This window comes from Amphiura filiformis, chromosome 8, assembly GCF_039555335.1.
Source record: "Amphiura filiformis chromosome 8, Afil_fr2py, whole genome shotgun sequence".
Classification (NCBI taxonomy): domain Eukaryota; kingdom Metazoa; phylum Echinodermata; class Ophiuroidea; order Amphilepidida; family Amphiuridae; genus Amphiura; species Amphiura filiformis.
The window spans coordinates 26,571,062-26,594,182 of record NC_092635.1 but is presented as its reverse complement, the minus strand read 5'-3'; the positions used below and the strand labels follow the sequence as shown (position 1 = coordinate 26,594,182).

At 36.6% G+C, this 23,121-nt stretch overlaps 1 protein-coding gene across 1 annotated transcript; it reads left to right on the top strand.

Annotated features, from left to right (window-relative positions):
* Positions 1 to 3,704: 3,704 nt before the first annotated feature.
* On the top strand, positions 3,705 to 22,108 carry LOC140158876 (UDP-glucose 4-epimerase-like). Its single transcript, XM_072182138.1, is given in 9 exon segments — positions 3,705 to 3,884; positions 5,585 to 5,700; positions 6,542 to 6,655; positions 11,876 to 12,055; positions 13,762 to 13,942; positions 15,121 to 15,239; positions 15,241 to 15,294; positions 15,842 to 15,956; positions 20,718 to 22,108. Coding segments are annotated over 9 exon segments (1,068 nt in total). The 5' UTR covers positions 3,705 to 3,751; the 3' UTR covers positions 20,774 to 22,108.
* Positions 22,109 to 23,121: the final 1,013 nt, after the last annotated feature.

Below are 23,121 nucleotides of genomic sequence, written 5' to 3'. Positions count from 1 at the left end.
TCAACACAAACGTTCAACAGAGGGCAGTATGATGAAAATGCTGTGGGCATGTCACTGATTTTGATGCAGTACACACAGGAATAAATTCATGCAAGAACCATCCTATTCACCGTAGAAGTGACTTGATAATCGGATAACTATACTACCATAGCAATAGATTAATACAATTTTTGAATAGATGTCAAAGAAATGCTGATCATTCGCACCGGCAAGATAAGTATCTTTGAAGAGCGGTATTGTATTCAATCTATGATTGCAGACACTGTAGGTGATGAGTGCAACCTGCTTGTAGTGCAGGGCGATCAAAATTCAAAAATTGTATTCATCTATTGCTATGGTATTTAATCCGATTATTATGTCACTTCTATGGCGAATGAATCAGAAATAATACTCTCCATCTGTAAAAACATGCTTACAGGCCAACATAGCCAGTATTTCTGTAGTCTGCTTCATAGGTCCTTTTGGAAATTCATACTTCAATATCAACTCATCTCACAATGACTACAAGCTATGCAAGTTTAGAACGAGAACAGCTCCCTTCTGAAAATCACGATGCCCCAAGGAACCTGGGCAGAGCTGTCACTGGGGATGTGTTGTGTTCTATAGAATGGCATAGCTGGTGTGAATTGTTTATCAAAAGGAACACAAAGCAGTCTAGGATTTCTGGGGTGTAGGGATATGAAAAGTGGACCTTTTGCTAATTTTCATCCAAGGGCTGATTTTCAATGTTTTTGACATAGGCAAGTGGACCTTTTTTTAGGTGGTAGCACCGGCCAGGTTGCATCCCCTGACTGTCACGGCTCTGCATACTTATTGACGAATGATTATAAAATATTGATACACCCTTATTAATTTAAGCCTCTCTATAATGTTAGTCTGCCAACCTAATTTCATGAATTAGAGGCCTAGTCCTAAGCTAGTTATCATTATGTCACTTACTGTAATTTTGTAAATATTATAGTATTTATCATATTGGGCTCTGTAAATATATAATAATGTTAAATAATATCATGATTATGTATGTATTCTTTACTGCAGAAATGAGCCATTGCTGCTTTCTTATTTTCTCATTAATTGAGTGATATTCATATTACAATGGCTAATTATGTGATATGTATGTATAGGGGGGTGCATGTCACCATGTGAAGAGTTTAGTTTGTATGCCAAGGCCGATAAACTCTTTTAGTTAAGGCAAGAGGGATGGCAGGAGACATATATTTCTAATTTCAGCCTTTGAACTAAAAAAACAAAGTGTATTTCTTAATATTAATACAGGTACAGTGGTGGGAAATGAGCCAAGTCTTATGGTTCTGAGGCCAACAATATATCAAAACAAAAGTTTCAGGAATTTCCCCCCATAACCATTGGTCAATGGTATGATTTATGTATTACATGAATATACCAAAGATACACAATTTAAATATTTTAGACCTGATTAGTGCCCTGGGTGTTTAAGGCAGTCATTTGCTTAGGGCACTTATTAGAATGATGAAATGAATGTTAAAATAAGGAATTTACACACATATTCATTTCAAGGAGAAAGGTGAGCAATACAGAATTGCTGCTGCAAAAACAGTAGAGCAACACTTAAAGCCATATTATAACATTTCTGTAAAAATAGATTAGTATTTATTTTCCATAAAATATTAGCTTTACTGTCGGATATGTCCCTTTTAATTTTGAGCCGAACAAAAGAGGTAAAGCATAGAAAATTGGAATTTCCTACTAGCGCGCGCCATGCATGTTACTCCCAGTTGTAATACGGTACGATCCTCGGGGTGTGTGTGTATGTGTACCCCGCACGCCGTGTACGTACTGTGCATACGCCGGTTCCATCGTTTTATTCAAAATCTCGGATTTTGACAAAACTACAGCACCTAAAGTCTTGATTTTTGCAGAGTATCTTTATTGACTAAAGTACATTACAATCGTGTAAACACAAGAATTTAAAAAAAAAATTGAGGCGTTCTCCTCAGCAAATGTTATAATATGGCTTTAATAAACACCTGAACACATAATAAACACTTGTTTGTACAGTGAAGGTATGGGGGTGTTAATTTACAAACACTAAAATAACACTAAAACACATAAACGAATAAAAAGATATTTGTTTTTTAACACAAGATAGTGTTAAAGGTGTGCTTTTAAACAATATCTTGTGTTAAAAACATAACATCTTTATATTGTTTATGTGTTTTATTGTTATTTTAGTGTTTATAAATTAACGCCTACACCTTCGCTGTACAAAAAATGTTTATTAATTGTCGCTCGCTGTTTTTTGCAGTGTACACTGAATGTACATGGCAGTATAAACAGCACATGTGCTCTTTATAGTCTAGGGTGTTCTATTTTTCTTAAAAATATAATGAAGAAAACAGTTTTGAATTCAGCAGCAAAATCACTTTAACCAGTACTCAAACCTGGGACCTTTGGAGTCTACTTATCTTTCTTGGTCGTAATGGAGCCACTATTATAGAGTAATGTTTTTGCAAACATTTATCTGTTGTGAAAAACAAAGCATTTTAGACTCTCGATGCAATTTTATCCATTGTTTTGCTTAAAGAATCAGTATTGTTTCAGGTTTTTTTTTTCTTCTTCGATGTGTCAATGTTGTGGCTAATATATGATGCAGTAGAATTGCGGGCAAAATGCATGCAAAACTTGAAACAGTTATATACATGCTGGCGGATGCTGGCCCTACAAATGTACAAAATTAATAGTTTATGATAATTGAGATAATTTTTATTCAAGCAAGCTTCAGCAAAGCAAATCTGTATGTGCTATGCATTTTAAATTGATGGTTTGATTTGCTTATTAATGATTGACCATATTTGTGCCAATTGTGATCAAAATAAATGAACAAAAGTACTAAATATTGTTTGACTGTGTGTTATTCTGTTGTCAGTATTTTAAGGGGTATTAATGTTTATGCAAAAGTGAAAGCGAGTACTAAAGTTGACAGTCACATAAATATGAAATATGAATATTATGTCAAATATTGTCAAGTAATGAAATAGTCACCTTTTCATATCCAATGTTTGAAACAGGGACACTACTGTGTAATCTTTGATGACTCCTCTCAACAGGTATAAATTACTAGTCAACCAAGTATTTAGTAGTCCTATACCAATAAATCAACTCTCATTTAATATACCCTCATTGTTATTTTGTCAATAGGATTCAGTGAACCAATGCATTTGTATTTTTTTGTCACAAAAGTTTTTCTGGTATGTCAAGGTCTTCATCGGAGTTAAAACTTTGTCAAGCATAGTGGTTTCCCAAAGCTGTTTCAGGCAGAAAATGCACCGCATATGAATACCATACACTTTGCATTGGACTATTGGTGAGAATCAGTCAGCAGTCCTTACACCTTTCTGGAACAACTCTTACAGGATTAAGGGTTATCTTGGAGGATTATTCAATATCATCGATGATATTACTGTTTTATTACAATAAAATTTTAAAAGGCATTAATATTTCCTGACAGGTAGTGTTACATTACCATTTCATATGCACCCCCGGATATGAATGTGATCATATTACACACATGATTGCACCTAAAATTGTTCATGCAACAAACTACGATTCCACTTGAAACACCCATATATGCATAGTCTATCCCTGTCATACAGCTGTGTCTTGTTGCAGTCTATGATTGCACTGTTTTGAAGTAATTAATTTTGATTAGAAAAAAAAAAAAAATAGTCAATCTTTCATTTGAGCATAAATTCTCTTCTGTGATTGGAGCAGTATGGCAAGCAAGGATAGCAGATGTGTTCTTGTAACAGGAGGTGCTGGGTATATTGGAAGTCATTGTGCTGTAGAGATACTACAAGCTGGTCATGATGTCATTATCATTGACAACTGCTGCAATGCTGTCACAGGTTGGTATAACCATACATAAAGGTTTTAAATTTTTTATGTCGAGCATATCTAGGCATTAACAGCTGAATTCTAGGAGATAATGCTGACGAATCTTCGGCCAGGCACAAGTGACCTGGTGAACGCAGAGGGTCGCAGTAGATAGCTGGTCGGGGCAATTTTACAGGACAAGTCGCCAAAAATCGGGCTTATTACCCTGTATGTGCAGGATATTTTTTATACCAATTGAGGAACATATACAAATTGCTAGACCATATATCATACTATAAGCAATCGCAAGGAGTGTAGTGCTTTTTTTTTAATATTAAATTATCTATTAATTATAATTAAAATAATTTGTAACTAAATAAAAGTTATGAATCCACTTTCTTTTTTTATTTGATCTGATGTCTTTATTTGATCATGTCAATCATTGCTATGATATTCAAAAAAATGTTGAAGAGGAAACACACAATCCAAACTAAAGAATTAAGTAAATAAACATGCGCGTATATTGGGGGAGGCGCTTTGGGGCGAGGAGTCTGCCAGGAAGCAGGGGGCCGCAAAAAGGACGGCACAGCAAATTATTTTTCAAGGTTGCTAGTGCCTATTATCCTTCTTTTAATTTTTTTTTGCTCTTCACTTTTTCAAACCAACAAAAAAATGTTGAATCAACCTTTTTGTGCTGTTGCTTACACGGGGTGGCAAAAAATGTCACTGGTAAACAATGCCATGTCCAGCTTTCAACATGAAATGAATATTCTTGAGTATTTATATATATGTACATGGTGCTCTCTCCGTTACACTCACCAGCTCGCTTTAAAACCTGGACCGCTTGTCAAAACATCTTCCTATCGCGACCGGGCCTTTGCAGTGGTGGCACCCTTCCTCTGGAACAATATCCCTTTCACCATCCATTCTGCTGTCTCCATTAATCAATTCAAGACCAAGCTCAAAACTTTCTTGTTCAATTAATTGACCCTGTTTTTATGCTTGTCATGTTCACGCCATTTTGTAGTAGTTTAAGTTGTAGTGTAAGTTGTAGTTAGCGCTTAGAAACCTTTGTATTTTGCGCTTGATAAATGTTGTTAATTATTATTATTATTATTTACCAAGAGATACCGGTATCCTACCTGGTTAATTGTTTGACACACAAAACAAATTACCAGTATTCCAGGCACTTCAATATCATGCAATAAATATGAAACATGATCTTCATCTGTGGTGCTGCCTTTTTTTTAGACAGTTCTTGTTTGTGATGTAACTTCTGTTGTTTATTGAAAACTGATTTCCGATTGCAAGGCAAGTTTGTCCAGTCTGATCTGAAAGACAAGACCAAAATTAATGTTGAATAAAAGCAATCCCACTACATAAAACAGCTGGTATATTGTGACTTTATTAGATTTTGTTTTTAATTCATAAATGAAAAATTTGAGATGGCATGTCATGATTTACAAAAAAAAAGAGACTACAGGCTGTAACAATAAAACTTATACAATTGCAATTTTGTTTTTCAGAAAAGAATAAAAGATCATGGCAACAATGTTATATGCAGTGGAATCAGTAAGATCTTGGCTAACAGAAAAACTTTACTTGGTTTCTTTACTACTTCGGGCTCAAACTGGCTCATTCTGTTGATGCATCATGTGCGCATGGTTTAATTCTTCAGGATTGAAGCATTGATTGGCCAATTAACTAAATTGCCAATATTAATCTTATACAGGTACTGGTGGCATACCAGAAAGCATCCATAGAGTATGTCAAATCACAGGGAAACAAGTCAAATACCATCAGGTGGATATAGTGGATATAGAGGCCCTAAGAGATGTATTCTCTAAGGTAAGACCAGTGGTAGCATACACCAGCATTAATTTGTATTTGGAGGGGAGGGCTAATGGTGCAAGATAATTTGGGCAGGGGATATTGTCTTAATGATAATTCAGAGAAAGATCTAAGAGAGACATGGGCAGGGCTCAAATTTCAGGGAGGCCACCAAGGCCATTCATTGCTTGCCCTTTTCAGTTTTGGCCTTGGCAACTTCAAGGCATTCTTCATCACTTGTTGGTCTTGGTGCCTTCTTTGTCTTTGCCAAGTGGCCTTGAAAATGGGTGCCCCCCAAAAATAAGATTTGAGGCCTGCATGGGAGATAATCATTTTGTTCACCATAAATCGAAATTATGTGTAATATTAAGCGCTATTTCAAAATATTACAACAGCGTTGTACAATAGCATTTAACATGGTTAAGAATAATTTGTAATGCTCCTGGCAAGATGACACAAGACAATTCTCAAAATAAAATATATTGATATTAAACCGTGATGTTAGAAGGCCCGCCGATTACGAGCTGATCAAACTATAGGGGGCTTCTCACAATGACAGCTTCTATCCTGTGGAGATGGGCGCATACTTCCCTGTTATTATGCAAGCGCCCTCTTGCAATTGGGTAGCCACTGGGTCGAAGGTCAAAAAAACATGGGAGGAAGAAATGAAGGACATTTGGATGGCCGTGTGATGATTGATTTGATAAATAAATAAAGAATAAAGAACAATGAAATGTTTATGAGAGCCTCTATCTTTGAGTGAGTTTCCCAGCGATCCCTGAAGGACCCCGCAAAACTCCCTTTCAGCCTAGCTACGCCATGTATTCCTAACATACTGTGTTGTATTTTTCCTATCTAGTATAGTATTGATGTTGTTATTCATCTAGCTGCACTTAAAGCTGTAGGAGAATCAGTGAAGAGACCCTTGGATTATTACAAAGTCAATTTCATTGGAACTTGCAATATCGTTCAAGTAAGTCCAACCAGTCTGATAACCTAAAGATTTAACAGATAAAGTCATTCACTTGTATAGCTGCAAATTTACTGTAATTTCACACTAGACATTAATATAAAGCCATAATATATGATACTAGATTTCACGGTTCTCGGGTTGGGCGGTTCTCGTGATAGGCCTATACTTGTCCTAACCTTTCAAACTACTACGATATACGTATCTCAATGATTAAGACACAACTTGCTCAACTTTGTTTTGTAGCTGAGACGCTTACTTCGGTACCCATAATCTGAAAACCCATCGTTCGCCTCTTTCAAGCCCTGTCCTGCTACCACATTGGAGGACCCAAAAATACCCCGAAATTCTAGTAGGCCTAGTGTCTGGATGTAGGCCGTCCATTCAATCGGGAGAAATGTGAACGCCGGGTGTGAAAGCAAACAGGTTATATAGGCCACCATAACTGATGTTTTTTATGTTAATCATGTCTTGAAAATAGGCCTATTGGTCCGATGAGATGCACCTGTTAGTCACACTGTAATGCTTTCCGATACGCAATGCGGTACCCTGCGCACACCCATAGACATATGGGTTTGTCTGGGCGCACACCCATGTTGATACTCCGCGATAGCACACCACGAGCACACGATATCGCACCGCGAGTATGCGATATCGCACCGCGTGAACGCCATATCGCACGACGCGAACGCGATAGCGCGCGGACGGACGGACACTCTGTGATTAGTATTATGATGATATGATATGATATGATATGATATGATATGATATGATATGATATGATATGATAATATGATATGATATGAATAATATGATATATATGATATTGGTCAAATGTTAATTTTGTTATTCTTTGCCAAAAATTATGAAATATTATTAGTATTAACTGAAATAATGTGGAAAAAATAAGGCTTGAAAAAAAAATTCATTTTGTGAATGAGCAATTTAAATTTAATTATTCAGTCCTGAAAAATATTAATTGTCCTGCATAAAGTGAGATTGAATTCTTCCACAAAGTCCACTTCAAAACAAGAAGAGTCTTTAAAAAGACATCATTATGGAACAGTGATAATGGGATTAATAATTAAAATAGAAGGTATAATTAGAGTCACGCGGTAGCATGACCAGCAAGTTTTTAAAAAAAAACGACTGATAAAGAAGAATAAACAGATGCACCGCAAGACTATATTTACACGGAACAAAACGCTATTGTTCTATGATATTTTTCGCTGGGTACAAAATATATCTAAAACCATGCTAAATCGTATTTACTGTCCAAAGTGTCATATTTTAATAACTCTTTATTTCAAAAGTTACACCAATCTTACAGTCAATCCGATTGTTTGATAATAAACAAACATTCTTGCTTTATTTCACGCGGTATTTCATAGCCAAAATTAGTGGCAAATCATAGCTAATCATACTGATATCCACAATCTTTCGTCACTGCTACAGCCATACATGGCTGTCACTGTCGCACTAATTTTTCAGATTCACTTTCAAATATACCCAGGCAGTTTCCTGGATACCCTACATACAAATTCTGGACCCCATTCGCCAAAAAATCAAGTTTTCACAATTCTTTTTATTCTTTCCGGACCACAGCATATATTCCTATTAATAAATACTCCACTTTCACACATCGTAATAACGGGACGTCCCCGTGGCGAAGTGGTTAAGGCCATGGACTTCTAATCCATTTATGAATTTTTGCTCAAGTTCGAAACTTCCCATCACTTTTTTTTTTATGTTTTATTAATCAATTTATTGTCGTAAATCAAGAATAACACCATTTCGAGCATCCATTACTATTGTGATATTTTTTTTTTTTTCATCAAACAAACATGTTTGATTTTTATTCACATTTAGGCCTAGGCCTTGGGCCTACTTTCACCATCCAGATGCTATCACCATGCCTGACTATCATGGCATCTTCGTCATTTAAAACACATTTATCAGTGGCTCTGTTCACAGCTCAGACTGAAATTATATTTGATTTAAATATTATAAATGAAAATCACAAACCGCGAAAGATCGCCAACAACTGCCGCTGAATATTGATATCCAACTAGATTTCCCCACAGGGCTAAAGGGCAGGACTTAATAAGGGGAATTAAAATCACAAACCGCGAAAGATCGCCGACAACCGCCGCTTAATAGGGGTATCCAACTAGGGCTACAAAGAACTACAAACCGCGAAATTTGGATATCCAACCAGATTGCCCGCAGGCCTATCGATTATATGGATATCCAACAAATTAAGACCACAAACCGCGAAAGATCGCCAACAACTGCCGCTCAATATTGATATCCAAGTAGATTGCCCCGCAGGGCTATAAGAACCACAAACCGCGAAATTTGGATATGGAACTATTGCCCCACAGGGCTTCAAAGAACCACAAACCACGAAATATGGATATCCAACAAGCTTAAACTACAAATTAGCTCCCGATAGAGAGCAGGACTTGATGAGGGAAATTAAAACCACAAAACACGAAAGATTACAAAGAACCACAAACCGCGAAAGAATAGATTGCCCGCAGGCCTATTATAAAGAATCACAAACCACGAAATACGGATATCCAACAAGCTTAGACTATAAACTAGCTCCCGATAGAGGCAGGGCTTGATGAGGGAAATTAAAACCACAAACCACGATATTCAACTATATTGCCCCTTGGGCTACAAAGAGCCACAAACCCCGAAATTTGGATATCCAATTAGATTGCCCGCAGGCCTATCGATTATTCGATTATAAAGAACCACAAACCGCGAAAGATCAACAACAACTGCCGCTCAATATTGATACCAACTAGATTGCCCCGCAGGGCTATAAAGAACCACAAACCGCGAAATTTGGATATACAACTAGATTGCCCCCACAGGGCTACAAAGAACCACAAACCACGAAATATGGATATTTAACAAGCTTAAACTATAAATTAGCTCCCGATAGAGTGCAGGGCTTGATGAAAACCACAAACCACGAAAGATCACTGACAACCGCCGCTTAATAGGAATATTCAACTAGGTTGCCCCGAAGAAGAACAAAGAACCACAAACCGCGAAATTCGGATAGCCAAGTAGATTGCCCCGCAGGGTTACAAAGAACCAGCAACATTAAAACACGATTATCTGGGGCATTTAGACGCTTCCGTAGTATAGGCTTAAATATATGCGCATTTACCAGTTCCGACATGAAGTAGGCCTAAATCGGATTTACTCTATATGTGTCTCTCTGGCATTGACAACATTGGGTGTGTGTTGTTCATATTTACATTTTATTTACTTATTACGTAGCTTTGAATAGTTAAAGTATATTAAAATGTTTATTGATCATTAATGTACGCCTCTGAACATTACAGTCACGCGTGACGAGCAAGTTTTAAAATAAACGACTGATCAAGTTTTGTTTAATTATTTATTGTCATGAATCAAGAATAGCAACTTCAAACATCCATTTTCGTTTTATTCGTTTTATGGTGCACTTCGTAACCTGATTTTCCAAGCTTGGAGCTGCTTGGCTACATTCATAAAAAGAAAAGAAATCTACCAAAAAAACGTTGACAACGTAAAGAAATCAGCAAGTTTAAATCTCGGCTCACTTTTTGAAACTTGGTCCCATTTGAACACCAACAGCAAATCAGTGTTTTTATTTCATTTCAACAGAATACAGCGTTTCCAACAAGATTACAAACAAGCCTACTTGTTATTCGTTTAATTCAATCATTAATCATGATATTATAAAACAAAACACAAAAAGATATTGGCTTATCATGCAAGAACAAGATAATAACCGTTCAGGTCGTTCCAGAAAAGCTTACAAATTAATATCGCATCTGCACATAACACTTCTGGAAATGTTTTAAATGGATGTACATATGATAAAGTTTAAATCAGTACCTTTTACAAATGGGACCAAGTTTCAAAAAGTGAGCCGAGGTGGGTTTTTAAACTTGCTGATTTCTTTACGTTGTCAACGTTTTTTTAGATTTAATATTACACTAACACAGCACATTCAAATATCCTTTCAGTTCTGATATTCAGTAATACATGGTGTCCCAAAAAAGAGGCCCCTCATTGCGCCCTCTTTTTCTCCTATTTTAGAAAAGTTGATCAAGTATATGTTGGTATGTAAAGAAGCCTTTATCCGTTAACTTTAATAAACCGAAACAATTATTTCAATCAGCTCATAACTTTTGAAGATATACCCTTTTAAAGAAATGTGTCTGTTTTTCACTCTGTCCACGGAGGAGGTTTGGCTACTTCAAAGATTGAAAAGTGCATATACCATGCATGAATATAAAACATTCCTCGATGATAACTTTATAAAATAACGACTTTATTTTAGGGAATGGGATTTACCGGTGGGCTTATGGGATAAGGATTTTGTTAAGTGTCATTAATTTGGGCGAAATTGATGTGAGATGGGAATTCTTTTGCTATACTTGCAATTACTTATGTTTTTCTCGGTTATTTTATGCCTTTTTGTTTTATTATGCTTCTGACTTTCTTACTTTATTGTTTCTTGCTTTCTTTTTATTGACAATATAAGTCATTTCTCTTTTTGGAATAAAATGTAGCCCTGAAAAGGGCTGTTTAGTTTGTCTTTGGTTCTTTTGAAGTGAGTTTACTGTGCTGCTCTGCCCTCTACCTGGTTGCCTCCTTGACGAATACAGGTTTCAGCCCTAGTCCTCATTGCATCAGTTGCATTGCGTACCAACCTTGTGCGCCGGATACTTGCGAATATAGCAGTAATATGTTTGCAAAGATCTTGGATTTTGCCACAAATGAAGAAATCAAGTGGTGTGAGGTCTGGTGATCTTGCAGGCCACTCCACAGCATGACCCATCAAACCACTCTGTTTGCTATCCGTGGACAGAGTGAAAACAGGTACTTGTCTTTAAAAGGGCATATCTTCAAAAGTTGAAATAATTGTTTTGGTTTATTAAAGCTAACAATTAAAGGGTTCTTAATACATACCAAAATATATTTGATCAACCTTTCAGAAATAGGCGAAAAAGAGGGCGCAATGAGGGGCCTTTTTTTTTGGGACACCCTGTACATGTATAATTAGGAATCTGATATAAATCTATCCACTTAACAATTCTACATCTATGTCAAACATTAGATTTGGTATTAAAACTTTTCAAAAGAGCGAATTACATCCCATTTCAAGGACCAATTTGAGTAACCAGATATTTTATTTTAATAATTTTAAAGGTAATGAAAGAACACAATATGAAGAATCTGATATTTTCAAGTTCTGCCACAGTATATGGGCATTCCAATGCTGTTCCATTTGTTGAGACTCTACCCACTGGAATAGACATAACCAGTCCATATGGGAAAAGTAAATATTTCACAGAAACGATGCTCAAAGATGTGTGTAGTCAGGATAAGGTAAGATCAGCTATTCCAGTTGAAATCCATAATCTCTTACACAAGGAGTGTGAATTTCAAATGGGCTTACCTAAATATCGGGTGATGCCGAGACTTTGCTACTAACATATTTGCTACTAAACAAAGGAGCATGCAAAGAACTGAATTTTGATGGGCAAATCACTGAATAGGCCTTTATTTGCTAAATGCGCTTCACTTAAATGCAAATAAAATATTTTCATACGCTTGCTGCCACTGTTTCCCTAAACATATTAAGGAGGCTGTGTACTCTCAGACATGCATGTAGTAAAAGTGCAATAACTTTGTAATTATTCGCGCAAGACATATAAAAGTATACATTTTTATGAAGGCAAGACATCAATATATCTTAATATAAATACAGATTTGGGGTAAAAACAACAATTATAAAGAAAATCACAAAAAAGTGAGTTTTTGGCAATATTTGTTAGGTACATCATAACAAAAAAACACTCTTTCCAAAATATTTTATTTTTAGCTCAATCTTGAGGCTCCATTCCAAAAATGTTTTTTTTTAAATTTTTTTTGATATTGGCCTTATTTTTTGAGATATTGACCATATAAGGCATCAAATTGAACTTTTAAAATTCACAAACGCCTATTTGCACAAAATGATGCCTAAAATCGGAAATAGACCAAAATATAAAAAATGAGAAAACTGTTTCTTGAGTCGATCATGCTTTTTACGATGATCATATTTGCTTACTTATAGATGCTGTATTTATTGAGTTATCGTGTACCTAAATCGTCATTTTACTGAGAAAATGAACATTGAAATAATGGCCGTTGAAGTTTAAAGTCGTCACATTTTGCACTTTCATCGAATCTCGCAGGAGAATGCGGCAGTTTTATTTTTCTACCTTACATTACATAAACATCAGGTAAATCCACGGCCCCTTGAGAAGTTTGAGCGAAATCCATTCATAACTTGATATTTAAATCGGGGATAGAACTTGAAAAAACCCACATTTTATCAGCTAAAACGGAGCCATTTGACCACTAGGTTTTTGTGCTTCCATGGTGTAGCGTATTTGTGCGTTAACAAATTGCGCGATACGCAACGTGATGCGTTCTTGCGCGCATGTACCCTGCTGGTACAACAAAGATTTTCTTTCCTTTTCAATTTCAAACACGAGTGGAATAGTGAAATAAAATCCTTAAAATATTGCAGTTGGAGTTTACAAATCTGGATTTTCCTTCCTTGTATTGATAAAAAACATAACAAAGTACAAACATATCAAAAAAACTCAATTTTACGAAAGAAAAAATGTCTAGAGTACACAGCTGCCTTAAGTACACACAAAACAACATTCATATCGCAAGATGACGCCTTGCCGCAGTAGCTCAGGACTTGGTGTTGTGCTGATTACAGGATAAAGGCCTATCCTTAAGCCTACTTACCACACTCAAGACCTAGCCTTTCAACAAGGCTCTGCCTGGACCACCGTAGTGGGAGCGCCACGTATAATATTTCACCGCTTGCTGCCGCGGCGAAGCTCGCAGCTTCGTCGCTCGCCCCCCGAAGGATCGCGACTACCCAAGACCAGACCAAGAGAAAGGTTCGGTTAACTTACCCAACAAACTCCAAATTGGGAAAAAGCGAAAGAAAACTTACCTCTTTCTGTTAGAAAAAACATTTAATAGTATGAGTATACTACATACAAGTTTGACTCTTTGTTATATTTCAGAGCTGGAATATGATTTTGCTGCGTTACTTCAATCCTGTTGGTGCCCATCCATCAGGGTTACTAGGGGAATACCCATCTGGTACACCCAAGAATCTCATGGCAAATGCTGTCCAGGCTGCACTAGGGAATATACCACATTTAAAAGTGTTTGGTAATGACTACGACACACCCGATGGAACTGGTATGTCTGTAAGACTTTCGGGTACAGTGGGGTGGGTTTGGGTGGGATGGTCCATCCATCAGGGTTACTAGTGGAATATCTACCTGGCACCAGTGTTCGAAATATGCCTAAAAAAGTTACAGGCCAGCCGGGCTTGACCTTAAAAAGTTACCGGCCAGGGGCCAGCAACTATATATGCCAAGCAGAAAATTTACCAGCCAGGCCAAAAAGTTACAGGCCAATGGCCGGCTGACCGGCCCTATTTCAAACGCTGCCTGGCACACCAAAGAATCTCATACCGGAGTGTTTGGTAATGACTATGACACACCTGATGGAACTGGTATGTCTGTATTGAGTTTGGGGTGGGGTGGGGTAGGATGTATGGCTTAGGTGGAGAGCCTATTGATATCAGGATTAGAGACAGTCTGGCAGGAAACTTAATAATCTCATGGCAAATGCTGCCCAAACTGTAGTTTCAGCATATTATATTGGATGGCTTTTAGTGTGATACATAAATATACCGCATGAGCCATGGAAATACCGACCGACAGGTGACAGGTGATGTGTGAGTCCATTTGAAATCGATACTCCCTTTGTGAGAGATTAAGGTCATGTCTTCCATAGGGGGTGTATAGATTTCAAATGGAATAGCACGTATACAAAGTAAATGAGTACTAAGAAGTGAATGAAGATGTCATAAAGAAAGCCATTTGTCTAATTGTTTGATATACAGTGATTCTATATATTTGTTATCATTTAAAGTAATGAATCAAACTCCTTGTTCTCATACCAGTGTAAAGCATGATACCCAGATTATCAATGCAGTGTCACTATCTCCACAATTTGGTAGCAGCAGTATACATGTAGCAGAATTGCAATGTACAATTTTGAATAATTTCCTTTAAAACGTTCCATAGACATGCTCCCCCACTGAAGATTTAGCAAAAGTCTTCCACAGAGGGAGTATGGGTTTCAACAAATACAATAGACAATTTGGTAACTTCCATTTGAGATATTCTCTCTCGTTGTGGAAGATATAGGTAGAACCATACACAGAGGAATATGGGTTTCAAAACAACTATCCCTTGCAGTTCCATTTGAAAAACTTACTCCCTCTGTGGAAGATGTTTCTTAAATCTTCCACAGGGGTATGCAGATTTCGAATGGAACACCCAATGTATATCTTCATCTTGATACAGGTGTTCGTGATTATCCTCATGTAGTTGATTTAGCACAAGGTATTGCAGCAGCTTTAGCCAAAATAGAAGACAATAATAACAGCTGTGGATTGAGAATATACAATCTTGGAGAAGGGCAGGGGTTACTCCGTACTGGAAATGATTGCAGCTCTAGAAAAAGCTTCCGCAAAAAAGGTTAGATATTGTTTTTTATTTAAAGTTGTTATCTAACTACACAACATCTGGCCTGGGACACCCTAAAATCAACTGCTTTAAATTGATATCAGTGCAAACTATAGCACATTGCGGTCTGTGTCCATTGATCAATGTTGGTTGTGCCCATTTTGTTGTAGTGGGGCAGTTTAGTCCAAAACACTCCCATACTGGACCAACAATGGATCCTTTGAATATTTTATGAGAGTTAATTGCTGGCCCAATTAAATGTAAAAGAGTGAAAAGTTACCTAGGACAATAGGGGGCCAGCAACTCTCATAAGGTTTCTGGCGAAACTGTCAGCAAAAAAACGTAAGTTTTTCCTTTGGTCTTGACAAGGAACTTTTATTAGCTATTTTTTCTTCAAGTGAATCTGCGTGCCATGTAGACAGTTGCTAGTATTGCATGCTGATCACGGGCGGAGTTGCCAAATAATGTGAAAGCCCAAGAAGCGGGAAACCATGGAAACACAGGAAAATCTCATGCCTGTAAGATTTACACTGAACTGACTTTATTTATTCCTTTGCAGGTACCTTATGTTATTGAAAAGCGAAGACCTGGAGATATTGGTACATTTTACAGTGATCCCACATTAGCATGGAAGGAACTAGGATGGAAAGCTACAAGGAGCTTAGAGGAAAGGTGTAAGTTTCACTCCCTAATAGATGATTTGAAATCATTTGAAATTACTAATAATTAGTTCAGATGGAGTAAAAATCTCACAACCAATCACACACACTGGTGATGAGCATGTGCCATGGTACCATTGTTCACACCAATCATATCGCTCATTCTACAAAATCCGGTGCCAATAGCCTTTTTTTCCATTCTTTGGTCCACAAACACTTTGTCGAGCATTTAGGGCATCAAATATGTTGTTTTTCTGGTAGAACTCAACGAGATCTACACGGACATATATAGTTTTCCATACTTTAAATGCTTTCTTCAGCCTGATTAACCCTTGCAAAGGCTCCAAAATCGCTAAAAATGCGTTTCCACTGCTCAAGTGTCAAATCTGACCCTTAATATTTTCTTTGAATAAATGCGATATCTTTACATATTTGTTGTTTTTAATTAGATAACGCACCATCATATTGTTTATCAACATTATTTTTAGTGATTAAAACGTCTTTGTGTAATTCTAAAATAAATTGCACTTTCCACCAAAACGCTGTGAGCTACGTTACCCCTTTGTAACACACGTTATTGGAAAGAACTAAAACAGAGGTATCAATGTAATTTGCGGTTTTGAAAGGAAACACTCATAGGTTTTTAAAATCACAGTAAAAATCGTGATGCTGTAGCATTTTTGGCATAGAAATGTTGTAAACATTGAAATTTCAACCGACCATGTTAAGATTGGTGAGCTACGTTACCAGGATTCTATAGTATGCACTTCCTAATAACATGTGAAAGCTACCAGTGGTCGAACCCCATTTATATTAGAATTAACCGACATAACGTTCTAACGTTCGCAAATCACATTAAAAACCAGTGAACTACGTTACTGTGAGCTACGTTACACACTCATTTACGCATCTTCAAAACTTCTATGAAATGGTGAAATCTGTTTTACATTTCACTCAAGTGATCTTTAGTTTGCTTTTTATGACCTTGGATTGAGTAAAACCAGCCCATTTTGTAGTCAGTAACATAGCTCACATTACATTGAGTTTTAGTGTTAAAAACATCATGACTTCCTGAAAGAAAAATATGCAAGTGGTGTTGGCAATTTTTTACATCTGAAAGTAGTGATACATTTACTCTTAAAAACACAAAAAAGCAGGTCTTTTTGAACAACTTTTATTTTTTCAATTTTTATAGTGGATTGGCACCGGATTTTGTAGAATGAGCGATATACCATGTTGCTCTTATGAAACCTGGCTACACCACGGATGCAGCATATTGAATGTGGCATCCACTACGTGGTCAAAATACATTCAAATAGCCAGAAATTGATTGGCTGAATGATTGATGGTTGCACATGATTAGTGTTTTCATAAAAATTCCTCCCTAAAAGGTCTATTAGAACTTGACATCTGTGGGGCAACTTTTTCCTGATATTGCACCAGGATAATTAATGATATTTATAGGGCTGGAAAAATACAAAAGCTAACTTGTGGTAATTTTCATAAATAGGCCTGTTTGTAATGGGAGTCCAAAAATTATGCATCTTTTTTTAGTATAAAACTTCTTTGGGTACAAAGTTTGATATTAAGGTATTCTTATTCAGGGAATATTTTTGATGGCAATGTGAAACTTGGTCAGGGAGGTCCTTAAGGGAAGGGGTATGAACGTTTGGACAGTATTTATTGTGGGACATTAGAGCACATCAGACATATCGAATTGCATTCTGAATACGAAGAATGTCCTTCTGATATCAAATAATTTTGATTTTTGAAATTCGCAATGTAATACACATTTTATGGCAAATCATTAAAAATTGATATTTTTGATATTTAACAGTACTTGAAGTAAACTTTATAAATCTGATGATTTATACTTAAAGGTGAACCTCATTGAAAATAAAGTTATACATCAATGGAAAGCTTATGATGTCAGGATACTAAAAACTATTTTTCCGATTTTTTGATGGCCAATAAAGCTGAAAAATTAAAAAAACGAATGAATTTTTGGTCTTTTTTAAGGCGCCCAAAAAGCACCCAAATCAATCGTCTATGACCTTGGGAATGCTTGTGACGTAAGTTCAGGGTTCGCAGTCACGTGATCCTGCTCGGAAACATGTAAACAAGACTTGCTTCCTGTACTTTGCAAGCTGCCCGGCAAGTCTGATTTTCACAATAAAGCTTGAAATTAGAGGAATCTTCAAGTTGCTGGTTCCTTCTATATATATTAGAAATAATAGAATTATTGTCAACACGTAAATTTTTTTTAAATATTTGACAAAATCAGTCATAACTAGCTGGGTATAATTGGGTAATTGAGTTTGAATTTCGCGCTGGGATCTATTCCATGCGCAAATGCTTGCTGCTGCCGTTCATGTCATGGACTGAATAAACATGATCGAATAACAAATTAAATACTTTCATGAAAGTTCATCTGTGTTGGTATAAATCATGATTTTGATTTAAACTTTTGATCCAAACACAAGGAATTAATTCCTACCTCGGAATTTTCAGATGGTACTCCATCTTTCATCAGCGAGTACCATCTGAAAATTCCGAAAATTCCGAGGTAGGAATTAATTCCTTGTGTTTGGATCAAAAGTTTAAATCAAAATTAAAATTAAATACTTGTTTGTGACATTCCCTATTCTTGATTCATTTTAAAATATCTGATTTAAAAAATATCGTCTTGCAGTAATCAAAAATTAATAAAAAAGCCGCCGATTTCATCAAATCCAGCCCATATAAACTTGGTTTTCATATTTAGTGCATTGCGGTAATACATTCTTTCCACACAATCACGATTGAAAGAAACAGATATTTAATTATAAAATAAATACAATTTGGGCATTATTTGATGGAATTCTGAAATCTGAATAAAATTAAAATATTGTCACTTGTGTCACGATTCTTTAATGATAGTACAATCGGTATACGGTACTGAAAAGTGAACCATTCATGTTTTATGGATTACCGCACATGATGCGTAAATTGCTGCTGAAGAAGGGACCCGACAGGTGGTTCCAGGGTTTATGCACAAACACAGCGACTCGCTTCGTCCTGCTTGCGTGTGTTTCAGCAGATTTGATCAATCGTTATCTTATATTTGGAACATTTACAGGAATAAATTCAGTTTGCTGATGAAGTAGCAATAAGTTGGAAATATCAGAATGTGAATATAAAATCGGTCATTTTGTCTGCAAGTACAGTACAGTCGCGGATACTGAACACTCGGTGCCGGACTCGGCGACTGAGTTCATCCCGTATGTATCTCACGAGTTCGCCTATCATACATGACCGGTTGTAAAGCTAAGAAATAATTAAAAAATCCTGTACATGTACCTTATTCTATTCCTTCCTTTTTGTCATTGTGATAAGTTCATCTCAACTTGGTGTGACGATCTGAACTGGTAGCACTAGCAGTTATTTTTTGCAATCTGTTTTCATTCCGGTTCTTCGGCGAATCTTTGCTCTTCGTGCTTTACTGTAATATTCCCTATGCATATCAGTGATATCGTGGATGGCTTGGCCTATCCCAAATCACCCCGGCCAGCACTTTTCCCATTTTTAAATCCACACACTTTATTCAGGAACTTCATTCTTGATTGTTTCCTTCATGTTATTCTTATTTTATTGAAGATATTTTTCATGTAAAGTAAGTTGACAATGACTGAATTCGTGCATTGGCCCGATGCATGCCACAGTAATGCATGGACATTGTGTTTACAATCAAACCCGGAAGTAACTGTGTGTCCCCGTGCTGACGTCATCATCGAAAGCGCCCAATTTGAACGATTTCGTTTTGTAATTTAGGGGTGCCAATATCCAATCTTTGCATGGAGATTATGTCTATCCTGGTGCGTTAGGCAAATAAAAAATATTCTTTTCTGCTTCCTGGCACCATAAGCTTTCCATTGATATATAACTTTATTTTCAATGAGGTTCACCTTTAAAGTGTATGTAGGTGGGATGAAAAGCCAACGATCAATTGAAAATTTTGACCTTTCGTATTGAAGATATGGATTTTTTCCCCAAAACACCAAAAAAATTAGGTCTTTTTGGGAAAAAAATCCATATCTTCAATATAAAAGGTCAAAATTTTCAATTGATCGTTAACTTTTCCTCTCAGCTGCATACACTTTAAAATATATCATTAGATTTATAAAATTTACTTCTATGACTATTATATATCAAAAATTTGACAAATATCAAATTTTAATAATTTGTCATAAAATTTGTATTATATCGTGAATTTCAAAAAATGAAAATTATTTGATATCAGAAAGACATGCTTCGTATTCAGAATGCAATTCGATACGTCTGAGGTGCTCTCATGTCCCACAAAAAATACTGTCGAAACGCCATAAACGCTCATTCTAGATCCCTTAAGTATGCCCATCTTAAGTCCAGTTGGCTTCCTCCATGCAGCAACGTCAGTGTGAGCTCCAGAGGTTGCCAGTGCAGTATTAAATCACACACATTGACTCCAAGAACTGGTGTGTTTACCAAATGCACATGCAAAGTAACTGTAACATAGCACTGACATCACTGCCTTGAGGAAGTGGGCTATATAACTTTTTGCAGAATTCCTTTTACAAATTATAAACATACTGTTAATCCAGCGCTTACTATATCCCTCAAGGTCCTATGGACACGCTTGACGTCACGCGCATATATGTGATGGTTTACGCATAAAAGGAACCTAGCAACAGATTATAGTAATATGTGCAGGACCAACTTTAATTTTTTTTATAATTATTTCTTTCTCTTTTCTTTCAGGTAAAGACCTGTGGCATTTTCATACCATGAATCCTCATGGATACCTAAAAAACTGAGTCATGCAACAGTTATTGGCAAGCTTCTTGGATTCCCGGGGGGTACTCAAGTTTGGTTTTGGTAGGGACGTGCTGCTGAGATTTTGGATTGCACTTGCCACGTGTGTGTTTGGTCACAGGCAAATGCAGGAGGTGCCAAAATTTCAAGACGATTCAATCAGCCTATCAGAACTCCACTTCTGCATTTCGACTGCTCAGTGCCATTTTTTTTACCTTGAAAACATTTTAAAACACTATAAAACATTTAAAACATTAATTTTGACCTTTATATAACCTGTTAATGTATAATATGTGACACGTTCTGGTCCATGGGGGCCAAAGGAGGCATTTTTGAAAATTGAGTTACTGTAATTATTACATTGTACATATAATAGACTAAAATTTACTGAAAACACTAGCATTCTTGGTTCTAAAGTCATGAAGTTTTGTAATGTCTATTTTCTTGTTATTTTCTTGTTTTTTAACTCCATATTTTCACCTTTATCATTTGCCACCTTTGGCCTGGAGGGGGTTCTCCCTGGTTGAAGGTATACGGGATGCGCCACGGTTTTGGGGTACCTTTTCAGCAGTTATCAATGGGTGGTTTTTCAGTGGAGACCAATGCGCCCAACCCAAAAAAGTGCCCAATAAGGGCAAATTTTGGTGCTTTTTGTGATAAATTGGTATACTGATGGGTGGCAAAAACAGCAAAAAGTAGGTATAGAGAAAGTCTGCGTGGCACATCCCCGTAATTTTTTTCGAAGAACCCCCTCCCCCCTGGACCTTTGGACCAGATTGTGACACATAAAGTGTTTTGACCGAAACCAAAAAACATTTTGTGAAATTGCTTGGTATCATCATCATTCTGGTTGAAGATTTACAGAGATGTGTCATGGTTTTGGGGTATATCTTTTCAGCGATTTGGTATATCGATGGGGGGGACCTTTCATGCACACAGGATCAGCCTCAGACAATGGACTACATTACATTACATTACATTACATTACATTACATTACATTACATTACATTACATTACAGGCATTTATATAGCGCATCTACATCAAAAACGATGTGCTTGGAAACACTAGAAACAACAGGAACAATGAAATAAAAAGACAATTAATGCATAAATAACTGAGTTTTGAGAGACCTCTTAAAATAAGATATGGAATCAGAGTTTCTGACAGACTTTGGGAGAGCATTCCATGTTTTGGGAGTAATATATGAGAAAGTGCGATTAGAAGCAAAATGAAGATGGCGTCTGGTATTTGGTAAACTTAGTCGAGTGGCATCAAATGCTGAACGCAGACTTGGTCGTGCTGGATGGTACAAATGCAGGCAAGATAACAAATAGCCTGGAGGAGTCCGTGTAAACACTTAAAGATGTAAACCGTGATCTTGAAGGTGATGCGTTCACGAATCGGTATCCAGTGAAGTTCTTGAAGGTAAGGTGTGGCATGATCTCGCTTCTGTGCACGGTGGATAAGCTTGGCCGCCCAGTTCTGTATGCGTTGTAGATCTGAGCTGGTGGATCCAAATAAAAGTGCATTAATTGCCATAATCCAATCTAGAAAGCACAAGTGCATGTACAACAAGATGGCATGTGTTGTGATCGAGGTATTTGCAGATGCGATGCGAGTAATGTTGCGCAGTTGCAGATTGAGACCAGAACATAGAGAAGTAATATGAGGTTTCATACACATGGCTGAATCAAAAACAACACAGAGGTTGCGAACCTTGTCTGAGGTTGTGAACCGAGGTTGCGAACCTTGTTTACAAACTTCTTAGTAAAATTTCTCCAGTCATAAAATGAGGAATGAAAAGGATATAAACTAGATTTAAAAGTAATTTATTCCTCTGCATACCAAATCTTACTATACATTATTAGATCCAATTTATAACATTCATAATTAAATCATACTAACTACATATACAAGTCCTATCAAAAATGATGATTCCAAACAAATATCAAGGTGTCAATCTTTCCAATTAAAATTAATAATAAATAAATAATGTGACTGAAGAGGTTCATCAGGTCTGTTGATTAAACAGTTAATTAAAGTTCTTTGCCAAGACCAAACTCGCATTTTTCTGCTGACAGTTTCACCAGAAGCCTTCTGGCTTTCTTAAAGCAATTGATGTTGTATTAATCAACATCAATCGCTTTGAAAAGCCAGAAGGTTCTAGCGAAACTGTCCAGAAAAAATAAGTTTTCCTTTGGTCTTGTTAAAGAACTTTATTAACCAAATAAATAATGTTCCTTAAGGGCTGGGGTATGAACGTTTGGACAGTATTTATTGTGGGACATAGAGCACATCAGACATATCGAATTGCATTCTGAATACGAAGAATGTCATTCTGATATCAA